Genomic DNA, 17913 nt, shown 5'->3' on the forward strand with positions numbered 1-17913 from the left:
CTCACAACATCTGATCTCAGCTGCACACACATCCATGCATGATGACATGCATTCACATAAAACACTGTGTTTTCTTATTCCTGCGCAAAACACATGTCATCTGTGCAAATTAGACTTAGTAGGATTTATTATCTTTCATATAATCAACAGTATAATTCAATGAACAACATACAGTACACAGTTAATTCACTTGGATTGGGCAACATTTAATCGATACATCTCCAATAATGTCCAATAATGAACTGTACGACTGAAGACAACAGAGCGGATGTAAATAAGCACCCAGCAGTACTCACATGAGATAGTCTGATAAATCAGGGTCATTAGGTGCTAATGTCTTTGATTGTCTTTCAGGTCTACAATAATAATTCCTGCCACACTCCAATTAATTAAACTTGAGATGCATATGAGACTGATTGTTTTCATCCCTAATTGGGTAACATCCATGAAAAAGGGAGCGATTTAAAAGAGAGTGGATTTATAATTTGTCTTTAATGTTCTGTTATCGTCTCTGAAACAACGCAAATTAACCCTTCACTAAAGGCAATTTATCTTGAGACAAAGTGCAGACTTAACGACTAAATGAGCATGACAAAGTAAGATGCAAAGCTGCAGCTTGACACATCAAAAACAAACAATGAGCTTAAAAAACTGTGTCTTTATTATGGACAGAGGACAGGCTCTATGGTTAATCCCTGAGCGGTTGTGTGTGTGTTCGTCAGTTAGCCACGGGCTCAGTTGTATGCAGCCTCGGGAAATCATCTAATTAAAATGTAACCCTGTGACCAGAACACCTTTTAGAAAATCAGAGCAAGAGCACCTTTAAAACAAATAAAGCGTTCACTGTGCAATTTAATTTCCTCGCAGGTGGCAACAAAGAGAAAATGGTCACACTCCATTCTTTGGTTCAGGGAAAATCTCTCTGCACTCACAAATGCACCACTATGAATTGCTCTCTCTGCTACGTTATAACTCCCCTAAATTGTAGGTTCTCAGACTGAGTGCGTGTGGTCATCTCCTTCTTTCCCTTCAAAAGAAAAAGAACGGTACGATACTGAACGAGTGCAGAACATAGGTGGTGTGGAGCGGCTCATTGCAATGCAGAGCTTGTTAGGTGGATCTAACATGTGACAGGTATTGGTAAACAACAGTAACCCCTTCTGAGTGCACAGACAGCCAAACTATACAATCAATCTAAATGTAACGTTTGCTTGAAAAGTTAGCGAGGAGGAGGAAGAAAAATCGTTTGGAAGAACATTTTCCAATACAGGCTTTCAGACAGGATGGTAGGTAATCTGACGCAAGGAAAAACACATAGGATCAGTGAATCAAGGTATAGTTAAGATTAAAGATCCTAAATAGGACTGAAGAGGTTTTGGTTAGAGCTTTTTGGCTTCTCGTTTCCCTTTGTTACCATTGTCCTAACCAAGCATAACTTTAAAGTTGATCGTTCATGACTCCAGAGCACTATGAAAATGCTGTCTGGATAATCAAAGCGTCCTCATTTCAGAGTTTATGTCAGAACAAGTGGCCAAACAACATCGTGCCAACCAGTTCAGCCGGTTAGAAAACATTCTCCAGAGCCGTTTCTGTCCAAAGCACATTACAGTAAAATAACCGCATTTATTTTGAAGGTCTCCAGTGGGAATTAAACCGCTTCTACACAGCAGTGTTGGTGTCGTCTGCTCCCACAGAGCATCTATCCAAACTCTCCACTGCATTTTAAATTGGAAAACATTGTTTGGCAATAAAGCCGCGTTTAGAAAACATGATGACACACAAGACTTTCCATGACATCTGCTTACACTGTCCGCAGTTTTTTTATTTCTTTGCATTATCTGCATGAGCTATTACATGAAAAATAACCAAATACTCTTTTAAATCGTATTTTTCTTCAAGTGTCTCATAAAAAGTCTCGTCTAATTCCCCAAGGGGAACACAGAAGTTCTTTAGTGGTTTTTTTAACCATCATGCAGATATTATGTCTGAGAAGTAATCCTGAACTATTACACTTTAAGAAAAACACTCTTGTTATTTAAAAAACAAAAAATAATAAAAGTTGTCCAGTTTTTCTTCTAACTTCTAAACTTTGTAGTATTCCAAAAATAAAATCCAAGTCATTTGAAAGTGTTCAAAAATAGAACGGTTCTAAAGTGTCATAATCAAAATCTGGTTTGGACTCTCAGCTCTCACTGTCAACTCTACTCGACTCCTCTCCTCTCTTGCAGGAGCTGCAGGTGAGGTTGAAGATGCACAGCAACATGAGATTTGTGCATCTCAATAAGAAACAACTTATATTTAGCTGGGCTCATGCACAGGCCCATTTTTCATTTTTGCAAAAGTTCTGGTTCTTTAAGGCTTAGGGTTATATACTAATCGTACATGTGTGCATTTCTGCCACTACTGCTATCATAAATAGATCACGGAAAATCACCAGGTATTAAAAAGGTTGGAAATGATTTGATGTCGTCATTAGAAATAACATGCTTATTAACCAAAAACTACAATATATCTATTACATTTCATTCATCAAGGCAGGCAATCTTTGTGGTTTCCATTAAATCTCTTCTTAAGACTCACTTTTATAGTACGTTTTTTAATTAATAGATGGCATTTGTTGGAAATGTTCAGATTGTTTATATTCCGGATCTGAATTACTTTTATCATGTTTTTATTGTAAAGCACCTTAGCTTTTCAATGGTGGTATATAAATCATTATTGTTAAATATCTTTATACACTTTTGATTTGTTCTTGATCTGGTTAATTAGACACTTTATGTACAATTGTATTTGTAGTCCTTATGAGTAAACAACAGAATAAAGGAAACTGAATTTGAAGCAAATAAACTAATTACTGATCAGACAAGCAGTAAAACAGTAAATAAGCCCTTCAGTCTCACCTGTTGCTCCTCTCTGTATGAGCAGCGTGGCCTCCGCTCCCACGGGACACTCTTTGAGCATCTCCACCACCCGCCCGTGTCCCGCTGCCGCCACCGGCTGTTGGTTCACCTCCAGGATCAGGTCTCCCTCGATCAGCCCTGACGCTGCCTGGGAGCCCGGGTCCAGCACCTGCACCACAATTCATCCAGCGTCACACAAACAAGACTCGCTGTGATTTGATTTGGTGGGACCATTTAACAACATATTGTTTACTATAATGAATTAATTTGGATACCTAACTATTTTTCAACTCTAAAATCATAACTATTTAAAATATACCAGTGGGCTGAGATCAATTCAGCGTTTTCCAAATCCAGTCTAGTAATTTAGGTAATAATGGATACCAATTTCATTTTTTGACTTATATTAAGATAATGAAAGAAAGATTGTTTGTTAAAAGACAATTAAGGAGCATGTGCAGATAACATCAAAGACAGAACACTTTTTTTTTATTTATAATGCTGTACAAATACAACAGGGGTGAGAAATATAATCTGTCTCATCGTCATGACTCATCTGTTCTATTTGATCTATTTCTAAGAGTCATAACTATTTTAGCAGATAAAAAATCCTTTACAGGCTGAACACAATTTGTTCCTATTATCTCAATCTCTTCCTACTCAGTAGCGTTAACTAAATTAAATGAGCGATGACCTTCTGTTTTAGATCAAGTTTAATTTGTAAACCAACTTTGTTGCTGAAGCTGACTACTGAAACTTTAGAATTAACACATGAACTATCATTAATGTACCCATTCATGTGCAGGTGGACATGAAACATCACCTGTTTTACTCGCTGACCAGTGGGGCTGTCGGCAATGGTGAACCCGAATCCCTCCGCCCCTTTCACCATGGTAACGGTCAGAAGCTCCGCCCCCTGCGCTGTTGCAACCCCTGCATTTCCAGAGGAGGCCATGGACACGTTGTCGTCGTGGGGCGTGAGTGCCGATGCCGACCCAGGTGTGGTGGGCGGCAGCGAAGAGCCATCCAGATGTGTGTCCCCGGGGTGGGGGGCTCCGGCCTGAGCCAGAGCCTGCGGAGGCAGCTGGGAGCTTAGCGACAGATACTCCAGGTACGGGTCGTAGCTGCCGCGGCCGTTCACCACCAGGGGGCGGTGCTCCATGCCGATGGGCGTCAGGGAGGCGCTCGCTGCTGCGCCGCTGGGGTCCTCGGGGTCAAAGGGCAGGGGGTAGCCTCGACAGAGCACCAGGGTCACGCTCTGACCAATGGGAACGGACTGGAAAAGCTTGACCACGTCGGCGTGCGTGGTGCCAAGCACGCAGATGTCATTAATGTAGACGATAACATCACCTGAGGAGCAAAGAGAAACAGCTTCAGCCCTGCTCACAGTATGTTACATATTACACACACCACGTGATCTGGTCTCTGTGTAACTCTGTGCGAACATACTGTGCTGAAAAAACACAACTTTTCACCGTCTGTTGCTATGAATGACAAATCCCAGCAGTATCAGGACTCGCTGTTACAACACAGAAGAAACACTCTGTCCCTCTAAAGTGTCACAGAGCAAATATAGTATCAGGTCACCCCCACTGCGGTCAATTTACAAGTATGTGTCTTTGTGAATATGACACACTGCCATTTGCAGAATTGAGACTGTTATCACGAAAATCTTAAATAATATAATGAATGCACACAGGGTCGCAAGTACATACAGCTTTGAGTCTTGGCTCATGCATACAGTATTACCCCTTTAGACCTTAAACATTATTTTAAGTCATATTCACAAAGTTTGGGTGTTGTTTCTGGCCTCTTTCAAAAATCAGATCCTCCTGATCTTCTAATTCTGGAGGGATAATTTCATAATGATTTTAAATGTTATTATATATAAAATGTAGGTGGTAAGGCCCCTCATTTAATCAAAGATCTACTACACCCCTATAAGCAACCCCTTTAAAAAGTATTTATATGTTGCAGCTCCCTGTTAGGGATGGTGACCAACATGTACAATTATACAATTGTTTATGATCTTGTGTGCATAGTTTTCTTTGTCAGGTCACACAGTGCTTTTTCTATCTAATTTCCTCACTTCACTAAATGTTATGTTCATATTCACCTTACCAGCTGGGTCGATGACATTTTCCTGCAAACCCATAGCAACGAGGTGAAACAATTTCACAAATGCGACATTAGATATTCTGTCCTCTCCGATGTAGTTTGAATGTGCGGAAAGTTATGGATTTTGGCTTAAAAGTAACAGCCCCATGACAAATGCTACTGCCTCAAATCCTCTATTTCACACTTCTGGGAGTAGTCTCTGTCACACATGCACACACACACAAACACACACCATGCATGTCACAATCATACACAATCCCTAAGAGCAACGCCACACAGCTCAAATAGGCCAGCTAATCTCTGCCAGGGAGTGACTCTGTGACTGTGTGCATGCATGAGTGTGAATGTGTGTGTGCGCACAGATGTGTGTGAGCAGCTCTGGCAATGTCACAGAGTGGATAGGAGCAAGTAGAGAGAGAGAGGAAAGGGCTGACAGACCAGTATAGAGGGATGAGGAGAGAAAAACTAGAGAGGTTGAAAGAAAAAGAAGATGGAAATATACTGAGGCTGAGAGCAGAGGAGAAGTGTCAGATAACATGGTTAGATAAGGGAGCATAACAAAGGGTAAGCCAGAGAGACAAAGAGAGGGATGGAGATAAAATAGAAAGAGATGGATTCCAGATAAAGGAGAAACTGACAGGCAGAGGGAGAGACATAAAAAGCAGAGAGCAGGAGCTGAGAGCAGGGCGGAGGATTCCCGGCTCTGAAACTATCTCTAAATGAGCATTTTAGACACCAGCAGGGCAGGCGTGAGGCCAGCTCTCAGGTTCAGAGCCTAGCACACAGCACTGCCTCCTCTGAGCGTATGACTGCATCCCACTCCGACATTTACTGACATCAGCTCTTTAGGATGATGTCCAAACTACTGTAAGGCTGGTTTCTGTTAATGCTTAAAAAATCAATATTTTGGGGTGGTTTTAAATTAGTTAGCGAATCTTTTCAGTAAGTCTTTTGTCGTTCTATGTTTGTATCATATTTACCGTAGTTAACCTCATCTTGTTTATTGTTAATTTACAATCTGGGCATTTTAGTCTGCATTTAAGTGGAACAATTAGAGCAACTTAACTGTTGATCATTTCTTCTTTGTTAGCCATCAGATCAAAATGTCCACACAAAAAAAAAAAATACCCCTGTGTATCATTCTCCAAGACCCTGGTTTGACTTTAGTTACTCTCTGAAGTAATACCCTTCGTGATATGGATTTTTATTTTAAACTGTTTATTATATTTGTTCTCCTCTTTTTCTTTTAGTGAAAGAAAATAAGAAAAGACTTTAAGAAAGTTTTTATTTAAAAATATATATTTTAGTGTTATCTTTTCCATCAAATATACTGCATGTCGATATTGTCGCAGTAAGTGTAAGATGAAATTGGTTCCTCATCGTTATTGCATCGTCTTTGTCATCGTAAAAACGATTCTTTGTTAACCAAATGAAAATGATGCTTCCATTCAAAACAACACAGAGTAAATGGTTTACTGTCTACTAAAGAATATTGCAAATATCATACACACTGCTGGTTAACCTTCCACATAGACATGTAGCAGTGTCTCTGTAACTGTTTATTAAGCCATGGGGAAATGATTTACAGCTTGTGTGGATGTTGCCGTTTCTTGTTTTTATGAAACAAAGAAGAAACACAAGTATGGGACAATCACTAGTGTTCCCATGTTCTACTGATTTTTGAGAACAGCATGACCACTGCCTCAGTGTACGGTGTAGTAATATCACATGTGCAGCTTCATTGACAAAGCAGGAATAAATCCCCTGCTGAAGTAGGTGTTGTGTGGGCTGATGTCAGTTATAGCCAATCGAATCAGCTCCTCTCATTCCCATTCAAAGCACATAGTAATGATGCCCTGTACAGAGCACAGAGGGTGTGCTTAAAGAAAACTGAAGTCCTTGTCTGGGACACACTGTGCTATCGGCTCAAATATAGGGCACCTCAAATGCACCATCAGAGGCCAATGATGTACCCTTTGAGGACAACATTATATTTATGGGGACAGGAAACTTCTACCAATGATATTCAATTCCAAGAGTGCTTTAATATTTCAAGTATAACTGCAATTGTATTCACATAACAGGTAACATATATTCATCATACAACTAATACAAATGTCATCAATTGGCTTTAGCTGAATAATTTTTTTTTTTAAATAAATATTAAAATATATATATATATTTTTTAAATGTCCTTAGGACAACAAGACTACAAAACATCATCCGATGTTTTATTACTGCTTTCTTTGTCAATCAGTCAAAGTCCAAATCAATCTGTTAATCAAGCATAACTTACTCGATATCAAGCCTTACTAGCTTTTTAATGGGAGAGAGAGATTAACGTTAAATCTACACATCTGCTGACAAAATTAACCATCTATAAAGAGAATATGAAGCACTCTTTAAATCACTGAGGACAACATCTAAATATAAACACAAGACAATGTGGATGTGATTTAAGGGCTAAGGGGTAAAAGTCGGAGTCAGGAGGGGAACTGTTTTTAACTCTGCAATAAAACAATTTAATTTCAGTTAAAACGCTGCAATTAAATTGTTATTGGACTGCATTTATATAGAGCTTTTCTAGCTTTTGCATCCCCTCAAAGCGCTTTTAAAATACAAAAAGTCTGTGTACACTCATTCAACCCCAGTCAGAGTAACATTCACACACAAACACACACGGTTGGCCATGCCTTCGGGAGCTATTTGGGGTTAAGTATTTTGACCCAGGTTACATTAACATATTGACTGCAGGGGCCCGGGATCGAACCTACAACCTTCCGATTGAAGAGCGATACCTCTGCCCCAAGCAAGATCTGCTTTGGCAGGAAATGAAAGGTGGTGTTGTTTTTGAGGTGTCAGAGTAATGAGGTTGTGCTCAAGCCTTTCTACAAAAACAGTATTACAAGATCAGCAGCCAGTAACAGCATACATTTTTTTAAACCTGAATTTATTTCTCAACCAGTTGTTTAAATCCTGCGTTGGTACACATAATTACCTGTGTCCATTTTTCCGTCTTGAGCCGCGGGTCCGTCTGGTATTACGCTCTTCACCTGCAGGAACTCGTCGGGCTCGTCTCCTCCGATGATCGTGAAGCCAAAGCCCATGTTGCTCTTCTGCAGGGCTGTGGACAGGAAGTTCCCCTTCAGCTGGGTCGGGTCCCTCGTAAACAGAGGCTTCTCTGAAGGGACAGAAGGATTTTAAACTTTAGATATTATGTACATTTCCTTTGTCACATTATCTTGGTTATCTTTTCATTTTCAGAATGAACCTATTGTGCATTCTTTCTGAACACTAATGCAGCAACAGAGACACTATTGCCTTAATTCTTGATAAGCTGACTCATTCAAGATGAGTGGAGTCTGCACTCAGACCATTATGTACTGCTTCATCTAATACGTGCTCATATTCAGATGAGCCCAGCAGGGGCCTCAGGGCGAACGCGTTCCCTGTCCCCCGCACTGCCAGCCATCTCTATTCGACACTGTACATTGTGCATCTTTAAAAACTCAATTGATTTTGTCATCGTTTTCCTAGCCCATCCCTCAATGTTCTTACAACCATTTCAAATAGAATTATTAACATTTAATTCATCAATCAGCACACAGGTTTCGAGGGACCTTAATGACCTAAAGATCACGCCCACATGTCTTCTCTGGAGTTCTTGTATTTTGAAATGTGTGAAACTCTGAGCATGTCAGCATGTTTGGATTTAAGAACTGCACATAGTGTGGTTTTCCATGTACCTCTGTATATCGTGGGCAGTGGCAGAGCGGACAGCCCCTGGCTCTGCATCTGCCTCTCCTGCTCCAGGCGTCTCTTGGCCTCCAGGACCGGGTTCTCAAACTGAGTCCTTCGATTGATATGGCTGAAAATACAATGCACCATTCAAAACAATGGAAGATTTCATATTTCAATCTTTAAGATATCAATTCTTATACCCAAAGTGAAAAGATATTTTCAGTAAAATGCACTAAAGAAGTGGTAACTCAACATTTTATTTATTTTCATTGTGTTTAGTAAGGGAGATATTTAAACATATGATTTAAACTTTATTGACCAATATTTTATTATGAAAAAAGGGTGGCTAATCTTGTTGGTCCCACTGAGAATCAATAGTCCAGCTATATAATACACTCATTTGAAATCTTTCAACTTCTAAACGTTTAAGAGTGGTGGGGGGTTGCTCTGCCACGTGTAATCTATGTGGTCAACATACGCTTGTATTGATCCCAACTTAAAACAAACATACCAATATATCAAATCTCTAAATATGTTTCTGTCTCTTGCATGTCAAATGTAATCCCTAAAGTAATTTACACCTACAACCAAATGTTGTGAGATATATTTCACAAGTTAAAGGATCCCAAAACTGTCTTCCACTTTTACTGTTCAGCTTCAAATTACGGATAAGTTGATTTGGGCTACAACAAAATGTATAATGTATTTCCAACCTCAACAGCAGTTAGGTACCAATACAGTATGTTTTGAATGCAACACATTAATATAATTTTGACCATGTGAGCCGGTTTTATCAGCAGAATTCCCTTTATAGCCAACACAGATGAGCCTTTCACTGTAGAAGTTAAATAAGCAGTGAGACATAAAAACGAAATGAGAATTTAGTCATTTATAATTCATAACAATGCGTTGTAAGCTGTAGAAATGCACTTTCTGTTTTACTACAGAGCAGCAGATTTAACCTAAGTCTGAGGGAGACTTACTCTACATAGTAGCTGCCGTAGATGGGGTCATCTATCTTCTCCCAGCCATAGGGCAGCTCTGAGAGGAAGGAGAAAACAGACAAGGGAAATTAAGTCAGTTTATGCTGAGAGCAGGAGAAGGAAGGCAGACACTAAATTGAAACACTGAGGGGAGACAACATGAATCTCAGGGCTCGCAGCGGGACCCTCCCAAAGTGCTCCCTTAATAGACAGACAGCAGTTCGATCTGCAGTGGTGGCTTCGTCATGGTGACACGACTCACAACACAGATATCAATACAGAGCAGGGCGGGAGGAGAGAGCATTTAAATCCTCTGACACATCTCATCCCACCCTGTTTCATTCAGTGCTTTTGTTCGGTGCACAAATCCTTCAAGGCCCAATACCTTCACCTTACTACTTTGTGTTGTTTGTCTCTTATTTTTCTTTCACACACCCACTCGTTTCAACCTTGGAAACTTCTATAGCTGTTGTGTTCATTGTCATCCTCTGGTTCTATGTTCCCTTCAAACATTCATCCATCCCTTGGCAGATGTATTTATCCTCTCTCGATCATAAAAGACCTGGGTCAAGGCACTGATACAATTCCTGTTGCATATGCCCTATCCTTCCTACTTTCCACTGACACTTAAACACTATATACAGGTCACTATAATAAGAACCTGCAAGATGTGCAAAATTCTATTTTTTCTTTATCATTCAAGAGGATTGACCTCACACTATAAGGCTCAGCTAACATACACACATATACACCCACAGTAACAGTTCCCCTCCTATTCAGACAAATTCTTGAAATACTGCGCTCCTGATTAGCATCCATCAGCAAACGCTCTTGAAAGGTTTCCTCCCTCATATTAATTCATCCTCATGTCAGAGTCTAATTCATGAAATTCATAACTATGTCCATAGAAGGCTGTTTTCCACAGGGACATAAAGCAAACATGATGAAAGCATATGAATACCAGTGTCATACAGATTGAAAGAGACAATAAACACACTAACAACAGGGAACTTAATTCTTAATCCTTGAGCATAGCACACACACACACACACACACACACACACACACACACACACACACACACACACACACACACACACACACACACACACACACACACACACACACACACACACACACACACACACACACACACACACACACACACACACACACACACACACACACACACACACACACACACACACACACACAGATGAGGAAAAAGGTTGTGATTTGTATTGGAAGGTGTGTGGTTGTGGTATGAGGGGTGAGGAGATAATGGGAGTGTAGTTTTGATGCTTCCGTTTCAAACCTTCAGCATGCAGAAGTCAATAATCCATCCCAGTGACAATAAAGTGTTGGCATCGAATGGTGAGGTTTATTACTCCCCAAAAAAACGTATTACAATTATATTGTTTTGTAATATCTCTACCGAACTAGGGCATTTTATGAGCAAAAGTACAAAAACGTTTAAACAATACCCAAAGCCAAAGTCTTTCGAGATTCACTGAACACACACAGATACACACACACATAAAAATATTGAGCTCTATTATTTTTACAATTATTTGGTCGGTATGGCACTGATACTGTGACATCATCCTCTCACGCTGTAATGCAATTAAGAACAGATTTCTGATCTTGATACCAATAATCCATGTGTGTGTGTGTGTGTGCGTGTGTGTGTTTGTGTATTCTAGCTGCCGAGCATGCTGACTGTGCAGCCCAAGGTGAAAGGGTGCACTCCGTAATTATCGATGGTCTGTTAACGTCTGCACTTCTCTGCCATTACCTAAAAAGACCCTTCTCATCCTCGAGGTGTAAAAGTCGGATTCAAACCACCTTAAATTCCCTCCCACATTGTCCGCAAGCCACCTTAAATGTCGGCCTAACTCCTCCACTAGTCGCTTGCCCTCCCCCTAAAGTGAAAGGGAGACAGTTTCCATGGAAACCACCAGTGGAAGTTTTTTTTTTCTCGCTTGAGCTGAGGGCTCTGTCTTGTCTCTATTTCCTGCTGCTGAAATACAGAGAGAGAGGGTGTGTTTGTGTGTGTGTTTTATGCATTCATGACTCTATATTTTCAGGGTGTGTGTGTGTGTGTTTGCATCTGTATATGAGTGTAGCTGTCATCTAGTTTTGACACAACATCACCTCCTCATGTGTCTGGATATAGTTTGAGCACAAAGGGGCTTGCTTGTGTGTTCGGGTGCTTGTTTGTGTGCATGTGTATCGTTGTCTCTCCTGATATGAAGTCTAATTGTGATTCTCTGCATTAGATGACTCATCTTCCCTCTCACACAAAGCCGCCCTGACCAACAGGCAGCCAGGAACACACACAATGAACTCATCTGACTCGCACAAAAAATACTAACCACCTCAAAAACCCTCAAAACTTTTGATAAGAAATAACTCATATTTAAGTACAGAAGGGCTGCAACTAATGATTATTTAATTTCAATATGAATTCATTTGCCAACTTTTGTCTCCATTAATTGTTAAATAATCTTTTCTATCACAATTTCCCAAAGCCCAAGTTGACATAATGTTGGACCAACCGTCTAAAGTTTAACAGTACATACAGTACAATATATAAAAGCCCTATTGATCCCACACCGGGGGAAACATACAGCAGCTATTCAGTACTAAATTATGAATAAAATAGTTTTATTCAATTACAGTATCATAGAAAACTAATTAAGCACTGAAAAAACGCTGGAAAACATGATTGGCACTTATATGTTCACAAGGGCAATCGGTCTATGTTTAGCTAGGTTCATGTTTTCATTATGTTCACCATCATATGATTATACATTAATATTTGCTAACAACCATTAACACAAGGGCGGTGGTGGCAAAGTCCATAGGGACTTGGTTCGGCAACTGGAAGGTCACCAGTTCAAATCCCGGAAAGACCAAGTGCTACCGAGGTGTCCCTGAGCAAGGCACCGTTCCCTACACTGCTCCCCGGGCGCCGTACATAATGGCAGCCCACTGCTCCTAACATCAGGATGGGTCAAATGCAGAGGAACCGTTTCGTTACATTGTGCCTGTACTGCGTAATAACAATAAGTTAAATCTTCTTCTTCTTCACAATGTACAGCAATGTCATTTGTTTTGAGAGTATTTGTCCATAAGCCACAATTAATATGTTGATGATATGATGGTGCTGGAGGAAAAGACACATGACTAAACAACCTTGTGTTTTTTGACGAATCAATAAATGTATTTGTTGTTGCAGCTCAAATGATATAACTGCCGCTCTGTGTTGTTATGTGTTTGCACTCGCAAATTAACACTGTCAGCTTTGAGTCTAAAGGAAGAAAGCGGACATAATAAATAGCAAACAATTATCAATACAGAAAAAAGAGGTAAAGAGAACAGGAACAATAAAGAAAAGGGGTGAGAATGATACAGGCAGAGAAATGGCCCTGGCCCAGACATGACTGATAACAGTGATGTAACTCAGAGAAACATTTTAGCACGAGTCCATCGCTGTCTGACAGTGGATGCTGTGCTGCAACGCTCCTCATTTTTCACACCTCTCTCACCTCATCTTCATTTGTATTTGTCTTGCTCTTTTCAAGGGGAAACACTTCACAACATCCCTCTGCTCAGCATCACCACCCTACCTCATCACTCACTCACTCATTTTTATTTTCACCATATCTGTCCAGTCTAATTCTCTTAGTCTAATTCTCTAAACTCTAAAATTCCTTCTCTGTGGGTTTCAGACAGGGTTTGACGTCATGAAATCAGCATCAGTGAGAACTCCTGCCTCTAAATGATAATAATAAGCGGCATATTTTCCGTCACCAGCACTGAGATTACTTTGAAACCGAGGTAAGCAGTGCATATCAAAGGCAGAATTGAAACCAACACATGATTTGAAGCTTGTACCCCTCTGTACTTTCCTCTTCTGAGCGAGAGAGAAGATGTGCACTTGTATTGTGTAACAAAAGATCTGCCTGACAAAAAGACTGCAAGCAAACCCATATCTGTGGTGACAGGCCTTTGAACTTTGAGAGTCATCCTCAGCATATAGATACAATGCACACAAACGTTGCAAATTGGCAGAAACACGTCAACATAGAGATGTTCTCCTCGAATTCACCCCAATAGTGATGGGGAAAAGGAATAGTCAATGAGGATATGAAATGCTAAAGGAAAGTGGAGCAAAATGCTAGACATGCATGAAATGGCAGAAAGGGAATAAATAGAGGGACGATTCAGAAACAGCACTGCTGAAAGTATGTCTGAACGTGTGTCTGCGTCTGCCTGAGAGACTCTGGGAAGTCCTTCAGGCAGATGGGCAGTTAGAAACAGCGCCGCCCCTTCCTGCTGTTTCCTCCCCACATGTGTTGTTTATCCACTCTCCTTGCAGAAAGACTTTTTTGCCTACATGCATATTTTATCGTTCAAAAACTACATGTCCATTAATGTGGGCAAAAATTGAACATTTCCTTTAAATTGTCATTTCACGCATAAAGAGTATGCATCAGAAAACAGGCAGTGGAGCACATGAGAAAGAGCTACAGGACACCAACGAAAATACCAACTGAGTGAGTGATGTACAGCGGCATGCTGGATTAAACTACTGTATATCCTTCTGTCATCCACGTGCCTGCTGAGCCGTTTAAACCGAAAAAGAATATTTTCAAAAGTGCTGCGAGAAATTGGGATGTGTCATCCAGGACCCTTACAAACGCTCTGCTGACAGCCTTTGATTCAAAATCCTCTGCCAGAGGTGTTTGCTTAAGCTTTCTTTAACCACTGCTTCCCCAAAGACAGAAGAAGGCAGAGCGTAAGAGAACAAGCCCACATAAGCTTCTCTTAAATAAACTGCAGATAAATGGACAAAAACGTGTACAAAAGGGACGTAAATCAATATTTTGTCCCTTTCAAAAACATATTTGATGAAGCTAATTCCCCTATCAAGGCACAGATCTACATTTCAAGGCAAATGTAAGAAAAAAAGGCAAATTGTGTTTGTAGAGAGCAACTTACAGGTTGTGTTAAAAGAAATTCATATTTGCAATAATGCTAATACAATCAAACACAACCATACTCAACAATATCTTACATGGTTTACTCCTTATTTCTAGACAGAAGTGGGGGAAAAAACAATGTCCTGTTATTTAATTTACATAAATATATTTTTGAATCCGCTTCTAATAAACATAACTCACTACAAGACCAGACCCTTCCTTGAGGTATAAATGTTTTTCACAAGTTGTCATTCGCCATTTTGTATTGGTTCTTTAGATCTTATATCTCAGAACTATTGCATTTTTTAAAGCAAGCTGCTGCATTAAAACTCAAAATAAGAGATCACAGATTGCACTTTACAGCATCTTGGCGTCTGAACATTGCTGGCGTTAGTGAAAGTGATCTTTGCTCTGCCAAGATGAAGCTGAAGTACGTTGGTCACGATTTAGGAAAGGGTGAATTGACAACGGTATTGTGCGTATGTGTGTGCGAGTTTGTGTGTGTGAGTGTTTATGTGTGAGAGAGAACCAGTTTGTGCAGAGAGTTATTAGAATTCCTGTCACAGCTCGGCCTTTTACTGGTCAGATGAAGAGAGGGAGAGAGGGAGAACGAAGGTGGGAGAGAGGAGGGAAATTGAGGGGTGGTAGATTGAAAGGGAGAGAGAAAGAGGAAGACGTGAGGTGAAGGAGTGCAGGAGGAGAATGGAGGAGGGAGAAAATGTAAGAGATGGAGGAGAGGGAGAATGTGTATTCACCAGATCTCGCTCTGGTGAATCACATCACAACCGTATTTGCTGAACGAAGGATAGGACAGCAGCAGGGATGTAAGACCGCCTTATTGTTGCTTATCTGATCAACACAGGAACTCTGTTTGAAACAAGTGCTTGTCTTTCATGGACTTAACCAAATGTTCTCTATTTTTTAAGTGTCTAAAAACTGTTTTTTTTTCATCTTTGCAGACATTTTTCATCCCCTGATTCAAACTGTTTGAAAAATGAATAATTAATTGATCCAACATGCAAGCACAAGTACTATGTGGGTATCCTATGCCTGACATCCTCTGTGCCAGAAGAGCACTAGAAAACAATGAAAAACATTCATGATCCCGCTGCTTTAAAGCCTCGCTACAGCAAGTGGGGATAGATAGATGGAGAGCCACCAGATAAATCTGAGGGGCCAGGATGAACGGCTTCAAAAATAATAATATATGTTTTATAAAACTGCTTCTTTTACATTTATATTTGTAGACCTGTACATTGAGGCCCAATCCCAAACCACGCCCTACACCCTACACAGTGAACTCCGTGGAGTGACACTCGCAGCTCAATGAGGCTCCTTCCTGTCAGATGGAGGGAGTAAATACAGCAGCAAGCTTTGGGACAAACTCCACCCTCTCCGGCAGAAACAGGAAATGCCGTAACTGTATGTAACAACGGTTTCAAATCAGCATCTCTTTGACAAAAAATTAAAATTAATAACTAAAATAAAACTCCAAACATCTTTCATTGTGTTACTTTTTTGTAAAGCTCTTTTAGTTTTAAACCTGATGTTTATAAGCTTCTTAGTTTTTGCAACAGTCTGTAAATATACACAACTTTATAATAAAATGCACACATTTACCTTTTTCTAGACTAAACACATGTATGATCCTAAGTTAAAACATATGAGGCTATCATGAGGTTGTTAACATCGCAGTTTATCAGTGGATGTTTGCTGGAACTACATGACAACAGCGTCTTTCCTGACCGACACACACAGCGTGACTCCGGTCAGGTAGAGACCGGTCTCCAGTCAGCACCGCTGCAGACTCGCTGTTTGAGGGCTTGATAGCCCACTCCCCCTCCACACTCGTTGGTTCGGAACAGAACTTAATGTGGTGGACCCTCCACGCGAACGGAGGGGTAGTGTGTAGGAGTAGGGTGTGGTTTGGGATTGGGCCTAAATTAAACAATCAGAGAAAATCTCTCTTTGGTCCATCAGTCCACTGCGGATTGAAAGGACATAAGTAGGCATACGTCTTTTAAAGTGATCACAAACTTCAAAAGTTGCACTAGTGTTTTATTATTGAATGAAAATATTCTGCAACAAATACACTATGTTCTTCTCTTTGAGCAAAGTTTACTAAACGCCACAGTAATTGTATTAGTAGTTGCATTTCACCTCCACAGACAGGAGAAAAGGACTGTAATGTTTATGGGATTTATTGAGAACTAATCCAAATCTAATGTCATCCTTAACCTTTTAAAAACGAAATAACAAAGTTTTGTTCCAGACTGATGAGGTTAGGGGCAGAATGTTATAGTAAGGGCTTTTTTATACGGTGTAACGACCCAAATTAGACAGGTAAAATGTTTCATCAGAGTAAGAAGAGGCGTTGTCCATCTTATAAATTGTAGCTTGTGTCTAGAAAAAAGTTTGGTTTATTTATCTTGATATTTTACAGTAATGTCTGGCTCTCATTTCAATAAACTACTATAGAAGATATTTGGCTATGAAGCATAAAAAAGAATAATGGATGAAATGATTGCATTTCGCTCTAAATATCTTGCAAGATGCATCTATGCTAATGAACACTTCTGAACAACAAATCTAAAAAAGATTAATATATTTGTCAAATGTATTCTTCTTGATTTGAAAAACTTTGTGGATCTGCAGAGAAGTGGGAGACCAGCTGCAGACTAACAAACACAACAAACTATGCTTGAGCTCTTTTTCATGAGTTGGGAAAACACGCTGCAGCAGTGAATAAGGAGCAGACAAAAAACGTTCACAAACAGCAGAAAATACTGAGACGAAGCACTCCTACAAATGCTGAAAGATGAGCTTGACTCAGATGAACAGAAACTAAAAATCACAAAACAACAATCAGACTCACCGTCTTCTCTGCACTCTTCTGGAGGCTTCGCTTTCTTTGCGAGCCGAGGATCCAGCCATGATGTAGTTTTGGTGTTGTGACTGGCAATAAGGAGAGAAGAGGGCGAACAGAGGTCAGAGAGAAGGTGACAGTGAGCAGGAGAGAAAGAGTTGAGTTAACACTAATGACCAGTATGAACTGCACGAGTGTGTGTGTGTGTGTGTGTGTGTGTGTGTGTGTGTGTGTGTGTGTGTGTGTGTGTGTGTGTGTGTGTGCAAACCAAATTTAGCCATGGAATGCCACAGGGCTCAGTGCTTGGGCCTATTTTG

The 17913-nt window shown here is 40.2% G+C and overlaps 1 protein-coding gene across 5 annotated transcripts in view; it reads right to left on the reverse strand.

The window, feature by feature from the left end:
* Positions 1-17913, reverse strand: part of magi2b (membrane associated guanylate kinase, WW and PDZ domain containing 2b) — a 75340-nt gene that overhangs the window by 20004 nt on the left and 37423 nt on the right. For all 5 annotated transcript variants that reach the window (XM_079682806.1, XM_079682805.1, XM_079682804.1 and 2 more), the window contains exons 6-11: positions 17606-17685; positions 9743-9800; positions 8765-8886; positions 8017-8199; positions 3724-4250; positions 2901-3069 (exon numbers count right to left, since the gene is read on the reverse strand). In XM_079682806.1, the coding sequence (XP_079538932.1) occupies positions 2901-3069; positions 3724-4250; positions 8017-8199; positions 8765-8886; positions 9743-9800; positions 17606-17685 (1139 nt within the window). The remainder of the gene's footprint in view (positions 1-2900; positions 3070-3723; positions 4251-8016; positions 8200-8764; positions 8887-9742; positions 9801-17605; positions 17686-17913) is intronic.

This window comes from Notothenia rossii (genome assembly GCF_949606895.1).
Source record: "Notothenia rossii genome assembly, chromosome: 5".
Classification (NCBI taxonomy): domain Eukaryota; kingdom Metazoa; phylum Chordata; class Actinopteri; order Perciformes; family Nototheniidae; genus Notothenia; species Notothenia rossii.